The following is a 16,754-nucleotide window of genomic DNA, read 5'->3' as shown; positions in this document are numbered from 1 at the left end:
GACTAACTAGGACTAGACTAGGGACTAAAGCAGGACTACACCAGGACTAAATCAGGACCAGACTGGGACTGAATCGGGAACTAAACTAGGGACTAAAGCAGAGACTAAACCAAGTGCTGAAGCTGGACAAAAAAGGGACCTAAACCAGGATCAGACCGGGACTAAACCGTTGCATTTCCAGGGCGATGCTTTAACCAGGTCAACTCGCAGAGAATTTTGAATGAACCTGGAGTGAAATCAAATCATTACAGTTGTTTTAAGTTGTTTTTTTTTTCCATTCATTCATTTAGGATTTGAGGATTTGAAATTTGATTAGAAATGAGGGCCTAAACCAGGTCTAAACCAGGACTAAACCGGGTCTGTACCAGCTGTACTCACAGGAAGTCGTCCTGGCTGTTCCCGTTGAAGGTCCCGCACAGTCCGACCGTGTCCTGGAGCCAGCGCTGGTCCAGCTGCAGGTAAAGTCTGGACTCGGACCAGGAGAACTGGATCCGGAGCCCGAAGACCGTCTGCACCTGGACGAACATGGACGACAGCTCCTGCACCTCCAGCACCTCTGATGGGAGAGAGAACGACGTGGGGGGGGTCAGAGGTTTTCTACTGATGCTCTGCACTGACATGACGCTAGGGGTGTTCTGCATGCAAGTCTACGGAGGAATGTTCAGCAGATACAATGACGCAAACACTGACTGATAACTTTTAAGATCATCCAAACACTGAAGAAAAAATACAAAATGGATTTAAAGAGCACATTTTCTGTAGTCTGTGATCAGTCCGAGTGTTTGTGGTCGTCAGTGTTGGGGAGTAACAGATTACATGTACTGGAGTTACGTAATCAGAGTACAAATGATCAGTTACTGTTTCAGTGAGTGGTAATTGGATTACAGTTACTTTGTTGAAATAAATGGATTACACGGCGGGATTTTCCTGTTTTCACATTTTGGGCTATTCCCTTTTTTTTTCTTGTTTGGTAATTCCACTCATTGCCGGACACTAAACCAGGTCTAAACCCAGGTCCAAACCAGGACTAAAGCAGGACTAAAGCAGGACTAAAACCAGGACTAAACCATGTCTAAACCAGGACTAAAACCAGGACTAAACCAGGACTAAAACCAGGACTAAACCCAGGACTAAACCAGGACTAAAACCAGGACTAAAACCAGGACTAAAACCAGGACTAAACCAGGACTAAACCAGGACTAAACCAGGACTAAACCAGGACTAAACCCAGGACTAAACCAGGACTAAAGCAGGACTAAACCAGGACTAAAGCAGGACTAAAGCAGGACTAAAACCAGGTCTAAACCAGGTTTAAACCAGGACTAAACCAGTACTAAAACCAGGTCTCTAAACCAGGTCTAAACCAGGACTAAACCAGGACTAAACCAGGTCTAAACCAGGACTAAACCAGGATTTAACAGGACTAAACCTTGCCGTGTGGACCATGTCTCCTCGTCGTTTATCAATAATATTTTTAATACGGTTCAGTAAAGTCTGAGCTTTTTATTTTCTTTTAGCAGATAAAACATTTTATGTGAAGATTTCCTCGTCTTTGCTTCTCTACAGAATATCAAGTAATCCAAAGTATTCAGATTACATTACTCACTTTAAGTAATTTAGTGGATTACGTTACAAACTACATTTTAGGGTATGTAATCTGTAATTTGTAGGGGATTACATTTTAAAAGGAACCTTCCCAACACTGGTGGTCGTGTTCAGGAGTTTGATTTTCAACTAAAAGCTGAGACTAAGTGAAACACTAATTTTATTTGAGAAAAAATTCTTTAACTGCACCTAAGCAACTAAGTCTGTAATTTATGGTCAGATTGTGTTAAAATGAAGCTCGAATTAAAGTCTGACTTGAGAAACAGCTTCAGACAGAGCAGTGCCTCCAGTTAGGTTGGACATAGACAAGCGTATTATCGATATTTTGCAGTGACGTTACGCTGGGGGTGTTCTGTATGCATGTTTATGGTCGGAATGTTCACCCGTTATCAGTAAACACTGCAAAATAAGTTTTTAGATACAAAATGGATTTACAGCATTTTTTCTGGAGTTTGTGATCAGTCTGAGCGTTTATAGTCCAGATTAGGTGTTTGATCTTCAACAAAAAGGTGAGAGTGACTGAAAAAAACAACTGTTTAAAGGTTGTATAGAGGATTTTCCAAGGAACGAGAAATCCAGCGACTGTTTGTCCTTTTTCAAATGTTGCGCATGCGTGAAACCACCTCCCCTCCCCTACAGCTCCTACGTAGAAACACCTCCTCCCTCCTCCTCCTTACGCCAGAAACAGGTTTGTTTACAGCCGGTGCTGCACATGACTTGTAAACAACTAACTACAGTGTTGGTTGAGGCAAGACGGAGAAGTGAGGAGCGGGGGAGGGGGTGCGCGGACATTTCGTTTCGTGGACGAGAAGTGAGGAGCAGGGGAAGAGCGGATCGGGCAGCGAGGAGACAGGAGCAGGAAAGGGGAGCAGAGAAGGTTGCGCGGAGATTCAGTGCGAATGAACTTGAACCGTCACCCTCCTTGAACCGTCACCTTATCGTGGTGGAGGGGTTTGAGTGCCCGAATGATCCCAGGGAGCTATGTTGTCGGGGGCTTCATGCCCCTGGTAGGGTCACCCAAGGCAAACAGGTCCGGGGGGACGGGTCAGACGAAGAACGGTTCAGAAGCCCCTATGATGAGTGTACCAGCAAGGCCATTTACGTCGCCCGGATTGGCGTCACCGGGGCCTCACCCTGGAGCCAGGCCTGGGGTGGGTGCTCGCCAGCGAGCGCCTGGTGGCCGAGCCTCCCCCCACGGGGCTCGGCCGGGCTCAGCCCGAAGGAGCGACGTGGGGCCGTCCTCACGTGGGCCCACACCCGCAGGAGGATCCATATGGGGCCGGTGCAGAGAGATCTGGGCGGCAGTCGACGGCGGGGGCCTCGGCGACCGGATCTCCGGACATGGAGACTAGCTCTGGGGACATGGAATGTCACCTCGCTGGGGGGGAAGGAGCCTGAGCTTGTGCGGGAGGTTGAGCGTTACCGACTAGATATAGTCGGCCTCACCTCCACGCACAGTTTGGGCTCTGGAACCCAACTCCTTGAGAGGGGCTGGACTCTCCATTTCTCTGGCGTTGGCCGCGGGGAGCGGCGGCGGGCTGGTGTGGGCCTGCTCATTGCCCCACAGCTCAGCCGCTGTGTGTTGGAGTTCACCCCGGTGAACGAGAGGGTCGCGTCCCTGCGCCTTCGGGTCGGGGACAGGTCTCTCACTGTGGTGTCGGCCTACGGGCCGAACAGCAGTGCTGAGTACCCGGCCTTCTTGGAGTCCTTGGGAGGGGTACTAGACAGTGCACCGACCGGGGACTCCGTTGTTCTCCTGGGGGACTTCAACGCCCACGTGTGGCAACGACAGTGGACACTTGGAGAGGGGTGATTGGGAGGAACGGCCTCCCCGATCTGAACCCGAGTGGTGTTTTGTTATTGGACTTCTGTGCTAGTCACAGTTTGTCCATAACAAACACCATGTTCGAGCACAAGGGTGTCCATAAGTGCACGTGGCACCAGGACACCCTAGGCCGGAGGTCGATGATCGACTTTGTTGTCGTGTCATCTGATCTCCGGCCGCGTGTCTTGGACACTCGGGTGAAGAGAGGGGCTGAGCTGTCAACTGATCACCACCTGGTCGTGAGTTGGGTTCGCTGGCGGAGGAGGAAGCCGGAAAGACCTGGCAGGCCCAAGCGTGTAGTGAGGGTCTGTTTGGGAACGTCTGGCGGAGCCCTCTGTCAGAGGGACCTTCAACTCGCACCTCCGGGAGGACTTCTCCCGGATTCCGGGGGAGGCTGGAGATATGGAGTCCGAGTGGGCTTCATTCTCGGCCTCTATTGTCAATGCAGCTGCTCGGAGCTGTGGGCGTAAGGTCTGTGGTGCCTGTCGCGGCGGCAACCCCAGAACCCGGTGGTGGACACCGGAAGTAAGGGATGCTGTCAAGCTGAAGAAGGAGTCCTATCGGGCCTTGCTGGCTCGGGGGACTCCTGAGGCAGCTGACAGGTACCGGCGGGCCAAGCGTGCTGCAGCCCGTGTGGTCGCGGAGGCAAAAACTCGGAGCTGGGAGGAGTTCGGGGAGGCCATGGAGAAGGACTATCGGACGGCCTCAAAGAGATTCTGGCAAACCGTCCGGCGCCTCAGGAGGGGAAAGCAGTTCTTCACCAACACTGTTTACAGTGCGGGGGAGAGCTGTTGACCTCGACTGGGACGTTGTCCGGCGGTGGAAGGAATACTTTGAGGATCTCCTCAATCCCACCGTCACGTCCTCCGAGGAGGAGGCCGAGGCTGGGGACTCAGAGGCGGACTCATCCATCACCCTGGCCGAAGTCACTGAGGTGGTTGGCAAGCTCCTTGGTGGCAAGGCTCCGGGGTTGGATGAGATCCGTCCTGAGTACCTGAAGTCTCTGGATGTTGTGGGGCTGTCTTGGCTGACAACGCCTCTTCAACATTGCGTGGCGGTCGGGGACAGTACCTCTGGACTGGCAAACCGGGGTGGTGGTCCCTCTGTATAAGAAGGGGACCGGAGGGTGTGTTCCAACTATAGGGGATCACACTTCTCAGCCTTCCTGGTAAGGGTCTATGCCAGGGGTACTGGAGAGGAGAATCCGGCCGATAGTCGAACCTCGGATTCAGGAGGAGCAGTGTGGTTTTCGTCCTGGCCGTGGAACACTGGACCAGCTCTACACTCTCCATAGGGTGCTCGAGGGTTCATGGGAGTTTGCCCAACCAGTCCACATGTGTTTTGTGGATCTGGGAGAAGGCATTCGACCGTGTCCCTCGTGGCGTTCCTGTGGGGGTGCTCTGGGAGTATGGGGTCCGGGGCCCTTTGCTAAGGGCTGTCCGGTCCCTGTATGACCGGAGCAGGAGCTGTGTTCGCATTGCCGGCAGTAAGTCAGACCTGTTCCCGGTGCATGTTGGACTCCGCCAGGGCTGCCCTTGTCACCGGTTCTGTTCATTGTATTTATGGACAGAATTTCTAGGCGCAGTCAGGGGCCGGAGGGGGTCCGGTTTGGGGACCACAGGATTTCATCTCTGCTGTTTGCGGACGATGTTGTCCTGTTGGCTTTCATCGAACCAGGACCTGCAATGTGCACTGGGGCGGTTTGCAGCCGAGTGTGAAGCGGCTGGGATGAAGATCAGCTCTTCCAAGTCCGAGGCCATGGTTCTCGACCCGGAAAAGGTGGCTTGCCCTCTCCGGGGGTGGGTGGGGAGTCTTTGCCTCAAGTGGAGGAGTTCAAGTATCTCGGGGTCTTGTTCACGAGTGAGGGAAGGACGGAACGTTGAGATTGACAGGCGGATCGGTGCAGCTTCGGCAGTGATGCGGTCGCTGTATCGGACCGTTGTGGTGAAGAGGGAGCTGAGTCGAAAGGCGAAGCTCTCGATTTACCGGTCAGTCTTCGTTCCTACTCTCACCTATGGTCATGAGCTCTGGGTAGTGACCGAAAGGACGAGATCGCGGATACAAGCGCTCGAAATGAGTTTCCTCCGCAGGGTGGCTGGGCGCTCCCTTAGAGATAGGGTGAGGAGCTCAGTCACACGGGAGGAGCTCGGAGTAGAGCCGCTGCTCCTCCACGTCGAGAGGAGCCAGTTGAGGTGGCTCGGGCATCTGTTCCGGATGCCTCCTGGGCGCCTCCCTCGGGAGGTGTTCCGGGCATGTCCCGCCGGGAGGAGGCCCCGGGGAAGACCCAGGACACGCTGGAGGGACTATGTCTCTCGGCTGGCCTGGGAACGCCTCGGGGTCCCCCCGGAGGAGCTGGAGGACGTGTCTGGGGTGAAGGAAGTCTGGGAGTCCCTGCTTAGGCTGCTCCCCCCGCGACCCGGCCCCGGATAAGCGGAACGAAAATGGATGGATGGATGGATGAACTAGCTACAAACACGCAGCAGCAAGCGGACTCTTTCTTTGCCTTGAAAATTACGTTTTCAGACATAGGATATCGCTTTCGTGTCCTGAAAAACGTTTTGTCTCCCTCTTGGAAATAAAGTACGTTTTCATAATAAGCAGAAGTTTCCTGTCCAGGAGTAATTTGTGGACCAGTGGTTCAGTCTTTAGACTCTTCGTCTGCTTCAGTCGCGCCATCGCTGGAATGAATCTATAAGAATCACCTTAGTTTGGCTTCGCTGCTTTTCCCCTTGTCTTCTTCTTTCAGTGACCTCAAAAACGGACTTTCTTTTGCGGCGAACTGCTCCTGGATTCTTGTCGCCATTGCAACAAACTTTGTGCGAACTGCGAGGAAGATATAGGTCAAAAAAGCCGCTAAGAACTGTTGTGTTGGTGGAGTAAACAGCGTCTGTGCGTCTTGCGTCTGTGGACTGCGTGACAGGCGTACGTAAACCACGTACCGGCGGCGCAGGCAAGTCAGTTACACTAGAAACGTAGGGAGTTTGATTGACAGCCTGTCAGCTCACAGATAACGAGGCAGTGTCGTTATCTATTGGCAAATGTTTAGCCCCACCACGTCCAGAGTTGATGAATTTTTATTCTCTTTTTTTTGGTCATCATAATTACAAGGCGACTGCATCTATAATCTATCACTGACAATTTGAAACAAAAAAAAATCCTCCATACAACCTTTAATGTGTGTGGGACTTGTTTAACAGCACGAATCAGTTCTGTCGCAGTTCCAAGTCAGTCAGCTCTTTCTTGTCAGACTTTGTTAAAGATCAGATCAAGTCTAATGAAGCTTCAGACAGTGCAGAATTTACAGTTGGCATCACAGCTCCAGGGAATGTTGACGCCATCAGCTGCAAAGTCTGAATAAGCAGATGTTTACCGTCGGAGTAGGGCAGGGAGATGCGGTACTGTCCCCCCAGAAACACCTCTCCCACGTGGCTCAGGGTCAGCTCCGTCCTGGGGTCCTCGTCCACCACCAGACTCACCGACTGCAGACACGAGCCGTCCAAGTTCTACACAGACAAGGTCACAAATATTACTTAAACTGATAAAGTATATTTTTGATTCACTGGACTGAACCAGGCCCAACCCAGGACTAACCCAGGACTCATTCCAGGACTGAACCAGGGAGGACTAAACCAGGACTGAACTAGGACTACACCAGAACCAAACCAAGACTGAACTAGGACTACACCAGAACCAAACCAAGACTGAACTAGGACTACACCAGAACCAAACCAAGACTGAACTAGGACTACACCAGAACCAAACCAGGACTGAACTAGGACTACACCAAGACTAAACCAGGACTAAACCAGGACTGAACTAGGAATAAACCAGGACTAAACCAGGACTGAACCAGGACTGAACTAGGACTACACCAGGACTAAACTAGGACTACACCAGGACTAAACCAGGACTGAACTAGGACTACACCAGGACTAAACCAGGACTACACCAGGACTAAACCAGGACTGAACTAGGACTACACCAGGACTAAACCAGGACTGAACTAGGACTACACCAGGACTGAACTAGGACTACACCAGGACTAAACCAGGACTGAACTAGGACTAAACCAGGACTGAACTAGGACTACACCAGAACCAAACCAAGACTGAACTAGGACTACACCAGAACCAAACCAGGACTGAACTAGGACTACACCAAGACTAAACCAGGACTAAACCAGGACTGAACTAGGACTACACCAGGACTAAACCAGGACTGAACTAGGACTACACCAAGACTAAACCAGGACTAAACCAGACTAAACCAGGACTGAACTAGGACTACACCAAGACTAAACCAGGACTAAACCAGGACTACACCAGGACTGAACTAGGACTAAACCAGGACTGAACTAGGACTACACCAGGACTACACCAGGACTGAACTAGGACTACACCAGGACTACACCAGGACTGAACTAGGACTACACCAGGACTGAACTAGGACTACACCAGGACTACACCAGGACTGAACTAGGACTACACCAGGACTGAACTAGGACTACACCAGGACTACACCAGGACTGAACTAGGACTACACCAGGACTACACCAGGACTGAACTAGGACTACACCAGGACTACACCAGGACTGAACTAGGACTACACCAGGACTACACCAGGACTGAACTAGACTACACCAGGACTACACCAGGACTGAACTAGGACTACACCAGGACTCACTGTCAGGACGAGGACTGTGAGGACGGCGTGGATCTGCGCCCTATGAAGGTCAGAACAGCTGTCGTCCTATCGCGCTTTGCGGACACCCTGCTCCATGGACTCGAAGTTCTCTTTCTCTTAAATCCAAGATTAGACCTGGTTTAGTCCTGGTTTAGTCCTGACCCGCCTGTGTGTGTAATTACTACAAGCCCGTAAAATTCCAGAAACAAAGCAAAACAAATTCATTTGGAACCGGCGCTTATTTATCAAACTGTACACCTGCACCGGGAGTTTAAAGGGGATCCAGTGGTTAATTAAAAGTATTATTTGTTATTTTATGTTAATTATGAACTCTGCACAGAGACAGTCAGTACTCAGTTACATTTACCGGAGTAACTTTTTTTTTAAAGAAATTGTTCTTTTCAGAGCACTTTCCTAGCAGATAGTCCTATATTACGCAAAACTGACTCTCTTGAACGGAAAACACTCTGTTCCACCTTGTGATGTCATGTGATAATACAGGCCGTGCTCCTGCGCTTCATTCCTCACGCCTTCAAGAGAATAATTTGGATAATTTCAGCCCTGGAGTTGCTAATATCTGCTCAACAAAGGCTAAAGGGAGCTCAAAAACTACCACTTTACGACATCACAAGGTGGAACAGAGCATTTTGAGATTTGGAAATGGTCACTCCAGGAAACTTATGATTTTATTCGTACAGTTTTATGCTTTGCTGAAGGAACAAAAGCTCATATACTTAAGAACTGACTTGAATTGTATTTTTGGTCACATAATTTTGTAAAAGTTTGGTTTTATAATTTTATATTACAGCCCAGAGCGACAGATTCTAATTTTCTTTGAGTGTAAAGTAAAGACATTGTGCATTTAGTCACTTGCCACTCTCAGTTCAGTCAGGATCGCTTTCTCTTTCTGCGTTTTTAATCCGTCTCTGTGATTCTGGACGTGATTAACTTCTACAAATTTCATCTCCTGTCTCTGTTCTGTCAGTGTCCCTGTGCAGTTATGTCCGTCTTTGTGCCGCTGGGAGCTCGGAGTCGCTCTATAATGGCTCGGTCCTGAAAGCGCTGGCCTCTCCGCGTCTCCTCTTACAGCAATTTGTCTCTTCGCGTCGATCGTATCGTGATGTAAACGCTCCATAATCTCGGCGCTTCTTTCAGACGCGAAAACGAAGAGCCGGAGAGGGACAAAAGACGAGCCTTCCCCCACAACTGTCCCCCGATTCCCACAGAGGCAGGTATAAGACTCCATCTGGGACGCAGGAGGCACAGACGGGGGCTGAGTGAACTCCAGACTCTACACTACGAGCTGTAAAAGCCCGGGCCAGAGGGGAGGAAGTAACAGTGATTCTTTTACTCATGAGATTTCTAAAGCGCCCATATTAAACTACATTCTGATCTAAGTTATATTAAAGTTACAGACCTGGAGTTCTCAAACAAATGTGGTGATATAAGGCCACATTTAGGCTGTGTTCAAATCAGATTTTTTTGGCTTCTATGTTCCTGTATCTGATCTTTTAATGAGTCTGAACGACACAGATCTGATTTTTTCGAATGCGACCCAGGCCACTTGGGCTACGTTCAGACGAGGGATGGGCATGATTAGTCGATTAATCGATAATTGATCATTAAGAATTTCATCGATTACGTTCATTTTAATCGACAAACTGAATGTATGTTGTTGTGTGTATCGTGACCAAACAGGTGTGTACATGTGTCTCTGCATCAGAAGGAGCGAGACACAAACAGTGGGTCAGTCTGTAATGTACTGAAGTGCAAATGCGAACGATGTGAAACATGATTTGTACAAGAAAGTCCAGGCTTTCCGGTCGGGACAAGTGTGAGTCCATGTGCACAGTGGATAAAGCAGCACATATGTTTCTGTGTCCAGTGGGAAAAAGTTTTTCCAGGTGAGAGTCGCTCAATGTGGATGACGAGGCCCCGCCCCCCTCCCCCCGTACGCTGTCCTGGTTTTGACAAACACAAATCTGGTCACACTGACCTGTATTCACCTGAGTCATGTCTTTTAATCCAACACAAGTTGAACCACATCAGCGACACAAGAGCTGGAGTTTTATCTTCACTTAGTTTATGTAAATTAGTGATGTGGTTTTTAAGTTTGTTTTCTGTGAGATTTGAACAAAACTGAATTAAACACATTATAATGTCCATCCCTAAGATAATTAATTCAGACTGCAGGCCTTAACGCTCAAATCCGATTTTTTTTGTGAAATCCGATGTTTTTTCGAGGTCGTTCACATTTCCAAGTTAAATGTGACTTGTATGTGACTCCAGTGTGAACATTAAACGGCCCAAAAGTGTCCCACATGTGACACTGGAGACACGACGACGTCAACCGCAGCGAGCGTCTCTGTGTTTACAGAAGTTGTCCGAACATGGACGCAGCATCGAGCACCTGGAGATTTTAAAGTTCCTCTCGTACCGGAGCCAGAACATGAACAACTTACTTGTTTTAAAGGAGGAGATTGAGAAGGAGAAGGACGAGGTTTTTGGTCGTGGTGTTTTGTGGGACAGAACATTGAAAGGAACGTTGGATGTGGAGACGGAGCCAAGAGTGGTGAGTGGAGATGTGCTTCACTTCAGTGACACAGAGTTCATTAACAATTTTCTCCTACTTCAGCGCAGAATAGTGACGTTTGTGTCTTGTTGATAACGTGTAGGTGGATGAATGCACTTTGACCGTTCAGACTGAAGTCACATGTCAAAAGATCAGATATGTATCAGTTTCAGGAGCACATATCCAAGTGTCCTGGGTCACATTTGAAAAAATCGGATCTGTGTCGTTCAGACTGTCATTAAAAGATCAGATACAGGAACATAGAGGCCACTCTATGTTCCTGTATCCTGGGTCACTTCAGGCTGCAGTCTGAACGCAGCCTTGAATATGTGCTCCTTTTGGTTTTATTTTGAAAAACAAAGGAACGAACAACACACGAATTGTTACAACATGTTTAAAAAAGCTCGTAAAAGTGGATTCTGTCCCCTTTAAACTTCACTTTTCCACTACGAACCGAGCCGTCTTTTCCTGGTGTATTCCTGGAGATGATAAAGGACAGTTCATGAGTGAGTTCCCATGAGCCTTTGGGGCCGTGTTGGGTTCAGGCCTTTGTACCTGTGTTTGGGGTTTTTTGGTTTGGACAGTTTTGGTGATGAAAGAGCCGATTCATGTGTCCTCAGATCACCACCCCTCACCATCTCCTGCTCTGGTTTCACACACACCCTCATTTTGGACCATCAATAGAACATACAACACTGCATTTCTTACACTTATTATGAATTTAAAAATCATCCTATGTCACACAAATTCACTCTTGTGCGAAATTAAGTCATGATATAAAGTTTTTAACGGTATTTCTGAGCAATAAAACATCTGTAATCGAATAAAAATAAGATTCATTCCAGGCAAAGCGAGAACATCTCCACACAGACGACCTCAAACACTCTACCTTATAAAATTAAACAACGAGAATCATTTTTAAATCCAGTATAGGCGAGTTTCATTGTTGACAAAAGCGCACGTTGCATGCTGGGAATTATTTTGGTCGGCGGTAAGAAACACTAATTCAACATGACGGACGGAGCGAGAAAGCCCGTAAATCAGTGGTGCTCAATACGTCGATCCCGATCTACCAGTCGATCGCCAAGGTCGTGTGGGTAAATCGCCGTGTCTCGTCTCGGACTCGATCGCGTTTGGACTCGGTCTTGTCTCTCACTCGAGGTCTGACACTCAACAAGTGTGATCATATTTCATTCCGGCCGCTGCTGTTGGTAATAAACTTGTAGCGGGTGCAGGAGCGTGTGGGGCGTCTCAGTGCAGCCTGTGCGCTCATTTGAAACCCGCGGAGACTCTACGGCGCATCACAACACACACGCTCCCTATGCACGGCTCGTCTGCGACAGCGTGTGCCCTCGTGTACCAGCGTGCATCACAGGGCAGGTTCAACTTCCTAAACATCCTACCTGTCCACCTGCCTCACGTCAGCACGCCGCCCCTCGCCTTTTCACGCTCTCGCTCCTTCCTGCGTACAGCCAACACAAGCCCCTCCCACAGTGCGGCTGATTTAGAAGAGCAAGACCAAACGTGAAGCAAAAACCAGTCTAAATTTGTGTTCCAGTGTTGGCACAAAGCAGGTCTACAGCATAGAGCGGATCTACAGAACAGACCTACTGCCACATTTGGCTGAAGTTTGTCTAACAAAAGTGACAAATGCATCTGTGTTTGTCACGATGTGCGTTTGGTTTGGTAAACGTGCAGAGGCTGGTAAATATCACTGCAAAACCAGAAAAGAATGAAACTCCAGTTTGGAACTTTAAAAAACAGGTTTAAAAATCTTCCTTCACTTTTTTCACAGTTTTGTGTAAAGTGCCAGAGGAAGTTCTCTTAAAGAAGAGGTTCTCAAACTGTGGGGGAGGGTCCAAAAAAGGGGAACAGAGTGTTTCAGTGCAGTTTGCTTGACTTTGTATTAGATAGATCTTTATGACTTGGTCATTTTGTAAGTAGCTCACATGATGAAAAAGTGTGAGCACCTCTGACGTAAAGGGTATTGATCCTGGTTATTTCTCCACTCTAACGGCAGAGGACCCAAGACCATTTGACCAGAAATTGGTCATAAACATCGACGGACGACAAATCACCCTTTTCAACCCCGACAAAAGGTGGACCAAACCAAACTTCTGGTCAGAATCTCCAACTACCTGGACAAATATTCACTTGGGCGACATCCACAATGACTTGGTGGAAACTCCTGGGCCATTCACAGCAGAAAAGATGAAAACCTCCAAGAGTCTCGATGTGTTGTTGAACTTGTTGGAGTCCACGGTTTGTTAGGATCTTCTACGTTTGCTCTGCGGATGTTTGAAAGTCGTTTAATTCACCGTTAGCGGTTCTTTTCACTCAGAATACGAAAAAGACATTTTCCTTCTTCCGTGCTTCTATTTGTGCGTCCGATAATGCAGCAGGAATTTACCATTATCGGGGATAAATACGCGAGGTTACGCACTGTGTTTGACCAAAATATTTCCCAGCAGCAACGCGGGCTTTTAATAACAATGACGTCAGCTGAAACTCGCCTATTGGTAAGAGAAGAACCGTTGGAGGGGGATGAGCGTCTGAGCTGGCAACCATTTTGTGTCCTGTGGTCCAAAGCAAGAAAAATTATCTGACTGAGAAAAAGCTTTTGGACATCGGCCATCTGAGTGTTCTATGCAAAATTTTTCACTTTTAAAAGAAGAATCCCGCACACTGTTGTTTCTCCCACGCACCTGTTTCAAGCAATATCATCCAGCTGTGGAAACAATGGACGTTCCCTGTAGATCTATGTCTACGAAAAAGCAGGAACTTGCTAAGCCGTCACCAAATGTTGCATAGTAAAATGCTGAGTTGTGCAGAGCATTGTTTTATTTCTAAAAATAGCTTATGTCCCCTTCCGAAAAATACCCCAACCGTATTGTACTGCCTACTTCCTTCAGTATTTTCAACGCAGTAGTAGGTCGACTGCTTTAAGCGCATCATTTGGATAGAAAAAAAACTGCATTACTGACAAATACTCGTGTTAACGCTGTACTTGGATTATGTCTGTAAGTGTCATTTATTTGTACAGTTTGAGCAATTCCAGCATCATGTTAAATGTACATAAACAGAATGAAGTTAGGATGTGATCAGAGCCTCTCCGGTACAAACGCTCACAATGAAAGAACCAAGTTAACATGACACCACGGCATGAAACTTGACGTTATCTGTTGATAGGCCAGAGCCGTAGTTCTACAGCTACAAATGTTTATGTTTATGTACTTAGCAGACGCTTTTATCCAAAGCGTTTCCCAAAAGCAGAGTTGCTAACCTGTTATAGTCACTTAGGTGTGGGTATCAAAAGCTAATGTCAAGGATCATGCCATACTATCGTTAACTAACTTCGTAAATTGATTGCTTTATTGTGAGCGTTTGTACCAGAGAGGCTCTGATCACATTCTAACATCATTCTGTTTATGTACATTTAATATTACGCTGGAATTACTCAGACTGTACAAATAAATGATACTTAAGGACGTAACCTCTCATGAAACACATGAAGTCTTTCTGAATGGTTGATCACACGCTGCAGAAACGCCCATTAGGGAGTTTCTGTTGCACGTCTGGAACGCCCAACTGCAGATGGACCCTCCTCGTTTCAAGAAACTGATGTGCAAAGCTCTTGTTTTTTTTTTATCCGGGATTGGTAAAAAGCGATGAATAATGTGTACATTTAACTAAGTTGGTTTGATATTTGACCACATTCTCAAACTAACCAGACTGAAGCAGAGGACACAGAGCGGTTCAGTGTGACCTGCCTCCGTCTGATCGTGTGGTGTAAGCTGCAGTTCACTCACGGCTCCACAGGGGGCGTTCTGGATGGTGACGGTGAAGCGTCCGGAGTTGTGGCTCTTGGACAGGACGTACTGACACGTCGAAGCGAAAGAGAAAACTCTGCCGTCGAACGACTGGAAAAACATGTCCCCGGTCACAGAGCACTCCGCTGCAGAGACACAGAGAAGACAAAAATAATAAATCATAGATTTAAACTGTCCTGCTCTGGTAAAAACACAATACACAGATTTAAAAACGGCAAACAAATAACAAATGACGTGTACATTTATTTATAAAGTTTAATTAAGTAGGTCGCCCAGTGAACAGTGTAGTAACTTTTTATGTGAATGACAAAACAAGAAACAAAGTAAGTTTAGATTAGTGTTGTCGTTAAGAAAGACGCACTAATCCAGACCAAGACCAGTCCGAGACCACAGGGTCCCGAGTCCGAGACAAAACCAACACCTGAGGGTCGAGACCGAGACAAGACCAAGACCACGGCCCATTGAGACCAAATTAAGACCATCTTTCTCATTTTTGACACTTATTTCTATTTTTATTATTTTTGTACATATATATCAAACTGTTTATAAATCTGTCTCCATTTGATCTGAAGTTCCTAACTGGAGTTACATTCTCTTACTGGTTTTGCAGTGATATTTGCACATTTACCAAAAGCACATCGTGACAAACACAAATGGACTGGATGAGTATTTTTATTAGGCAAATTTCGAGACCAACATCGAGAGAAAACGGTCTTGAGGCCAAGACCAGTCTCGAGTACTACGACACTAGTTTAGACCAGGTTCTTTCTAGACTATGGGGGGAATCTTAGTCTATTTGGGCACCATAGTCTGTTCTGTTGATGGGAAACACTGATGCCCTCTGCTCCACATGGGATTTATAAAACCGCCACTAGGTGCAGGACTGTGTCTGGAGACCGGAGAATCACCATCAAATTCTACATAGTCAAGGGATAAACCAGGTCTAAACTAACTCTAAACTAACTCTAAACCAGCTCTAAATCAGGTCTAAACCAGCTCTAAACTAACTCTAAACTAACTCTAAACTAGGTCTAAACCAGGTCTAAACCAGGATTAAACCAGTTCTAAACAAGACCTAAACCAGGTCTAAACCAGGTCTAAACCAGGTCTAAACAAGAACTAAACCAGGTCTAAACCAGCTCTAAACTAACTCTAAACCAGGTCTAAACCAGCTCTAAACCAGTTCTAAACCAGGTCTAAACCAGGTCTAAGCTAGCTCTAAACGAGAACTTAACCAGAACTAAACCAGGTCTAAACAAGAATTAAACCAGGTCTAAACCAGGTCTAAACCAGGTCTAAACCAGGATTAAACCAGTTCTAAACAAGACCTAAACCAGGTCTAAACTAGCTCTAAACCAGGTCTAAACCAGCTCTAAACAAGAACTAAACCAGGTCTAAATAAGAATTAAACCAGGTCTAAACGAAGTCTAAACCAGGAAGTCTAAACCAGGATCTAATCCAGGTCTAAACCAGGTCTAAACTTGCAGACTTTAAACCCTGCAGGTCTTGAATTGTTGTCTGAATTCCTGCTCTTACTACAGCTCCTACACAAAGCCTCTCACTGGGGTCCGGTTCTAAAGAGTAGTCTGGACTTTGGCACAGAGCGGTCCACAGGGACTCACCTGGACAGGTGTAGTCGGTGCAGTTCCAGACTCCGCCCACACAGGTACTGCAACACAGCACAGGTATTTACAGGTATTTACAGGTGTGACGGGGCGATGGAGGTCAGATAACACTGATTAAACCCAATAAGAGACCGGACTGAGGAAGGTATGTGCACCAGAAGACACAAACCAAAACTATCAACTTAAAGATACACTATGAAACATTTGTGATAGAGTCCGTCACCTGATCGTCTCCATGGAGATGTTATCACTTAAGATTTTCAAGGTATTTTTGACAGATGTTTAACGGCCAAACTGTGGAACATTCAAAGAGAAGCAATAACTTCTCCATGGAGACAAACAGGCGGCGTATCCTCCAACAGAAAAGTTACACAGTGGATCTTTAAATGTGTTGTTTCCAATGTGACAGACCAGGAGTTGCAGCGGTCGTCCAGCGTGTGTCCTGACGGGTACATCAGGCCGTGGTGTTCACAGGGACATTCAGACGGAAGCACACACGACCCAGACTCAAGAACCAGGCCTGAGGAGACAAGAGGAAACCAGGTCTGAACCAGGACTGAACCAGGTCTGAACCAGGTCTAAACCAGGTCTAAACCAGGTCTGAACCAGGTCTA

The 16,754-nt window shown here is 47.4% G+C and overlaps 1 protein-coding gene across 1 annotated transcript in view; it reads right to left on the bottom strand.

Moving 5' to 3' along the window:
• otog (otogelin) overlaps positions 1-16,754 on the bottom strand; it is a 168,188-nt gene that overhangs the window by 104,573 nt on the left and 46,861 nt on the right. Inside the window, 5 exon segments of the mRNA XM_055154364.1 lie at positions 379-556; positions 6,801-6,933; positions 14,495-14,640; positions 16,138-16,184; positions 16,552-16,660. Of these exon segments, the coding sequence (XP_055010339.1) occupies positions 379-556; positions 6,801-6,933; positions 14,495-14,640; positions 16,138-16,184; positions 16,552-16,660 (613 nt within the window).

This window comes from Boleophthalmus pectinirostris, unplaced genomic scaffold, assembly GCF_026225935.1.
Source record: "Boleophthalmus pectinirostris isolate CB_2022bp ecotype Guang Dong unplaced genomic scaffold, ASM2622593v1 HiC_scaffold_19, whole genome shotgun sequence".
Classification (NCBI taxonomy): domain Eukaryota; kingdom Metazoa; phylum Chordata; class Actinopteri; order Gobiiformes; family Gobiidae; genus Boleophthalmus; species Boleophthalmus pectinirostris.
Note: the sequence above shows the minus strand (reverse complement) of the source record. Positions and strands in the feature narration are given on the sequence as shown.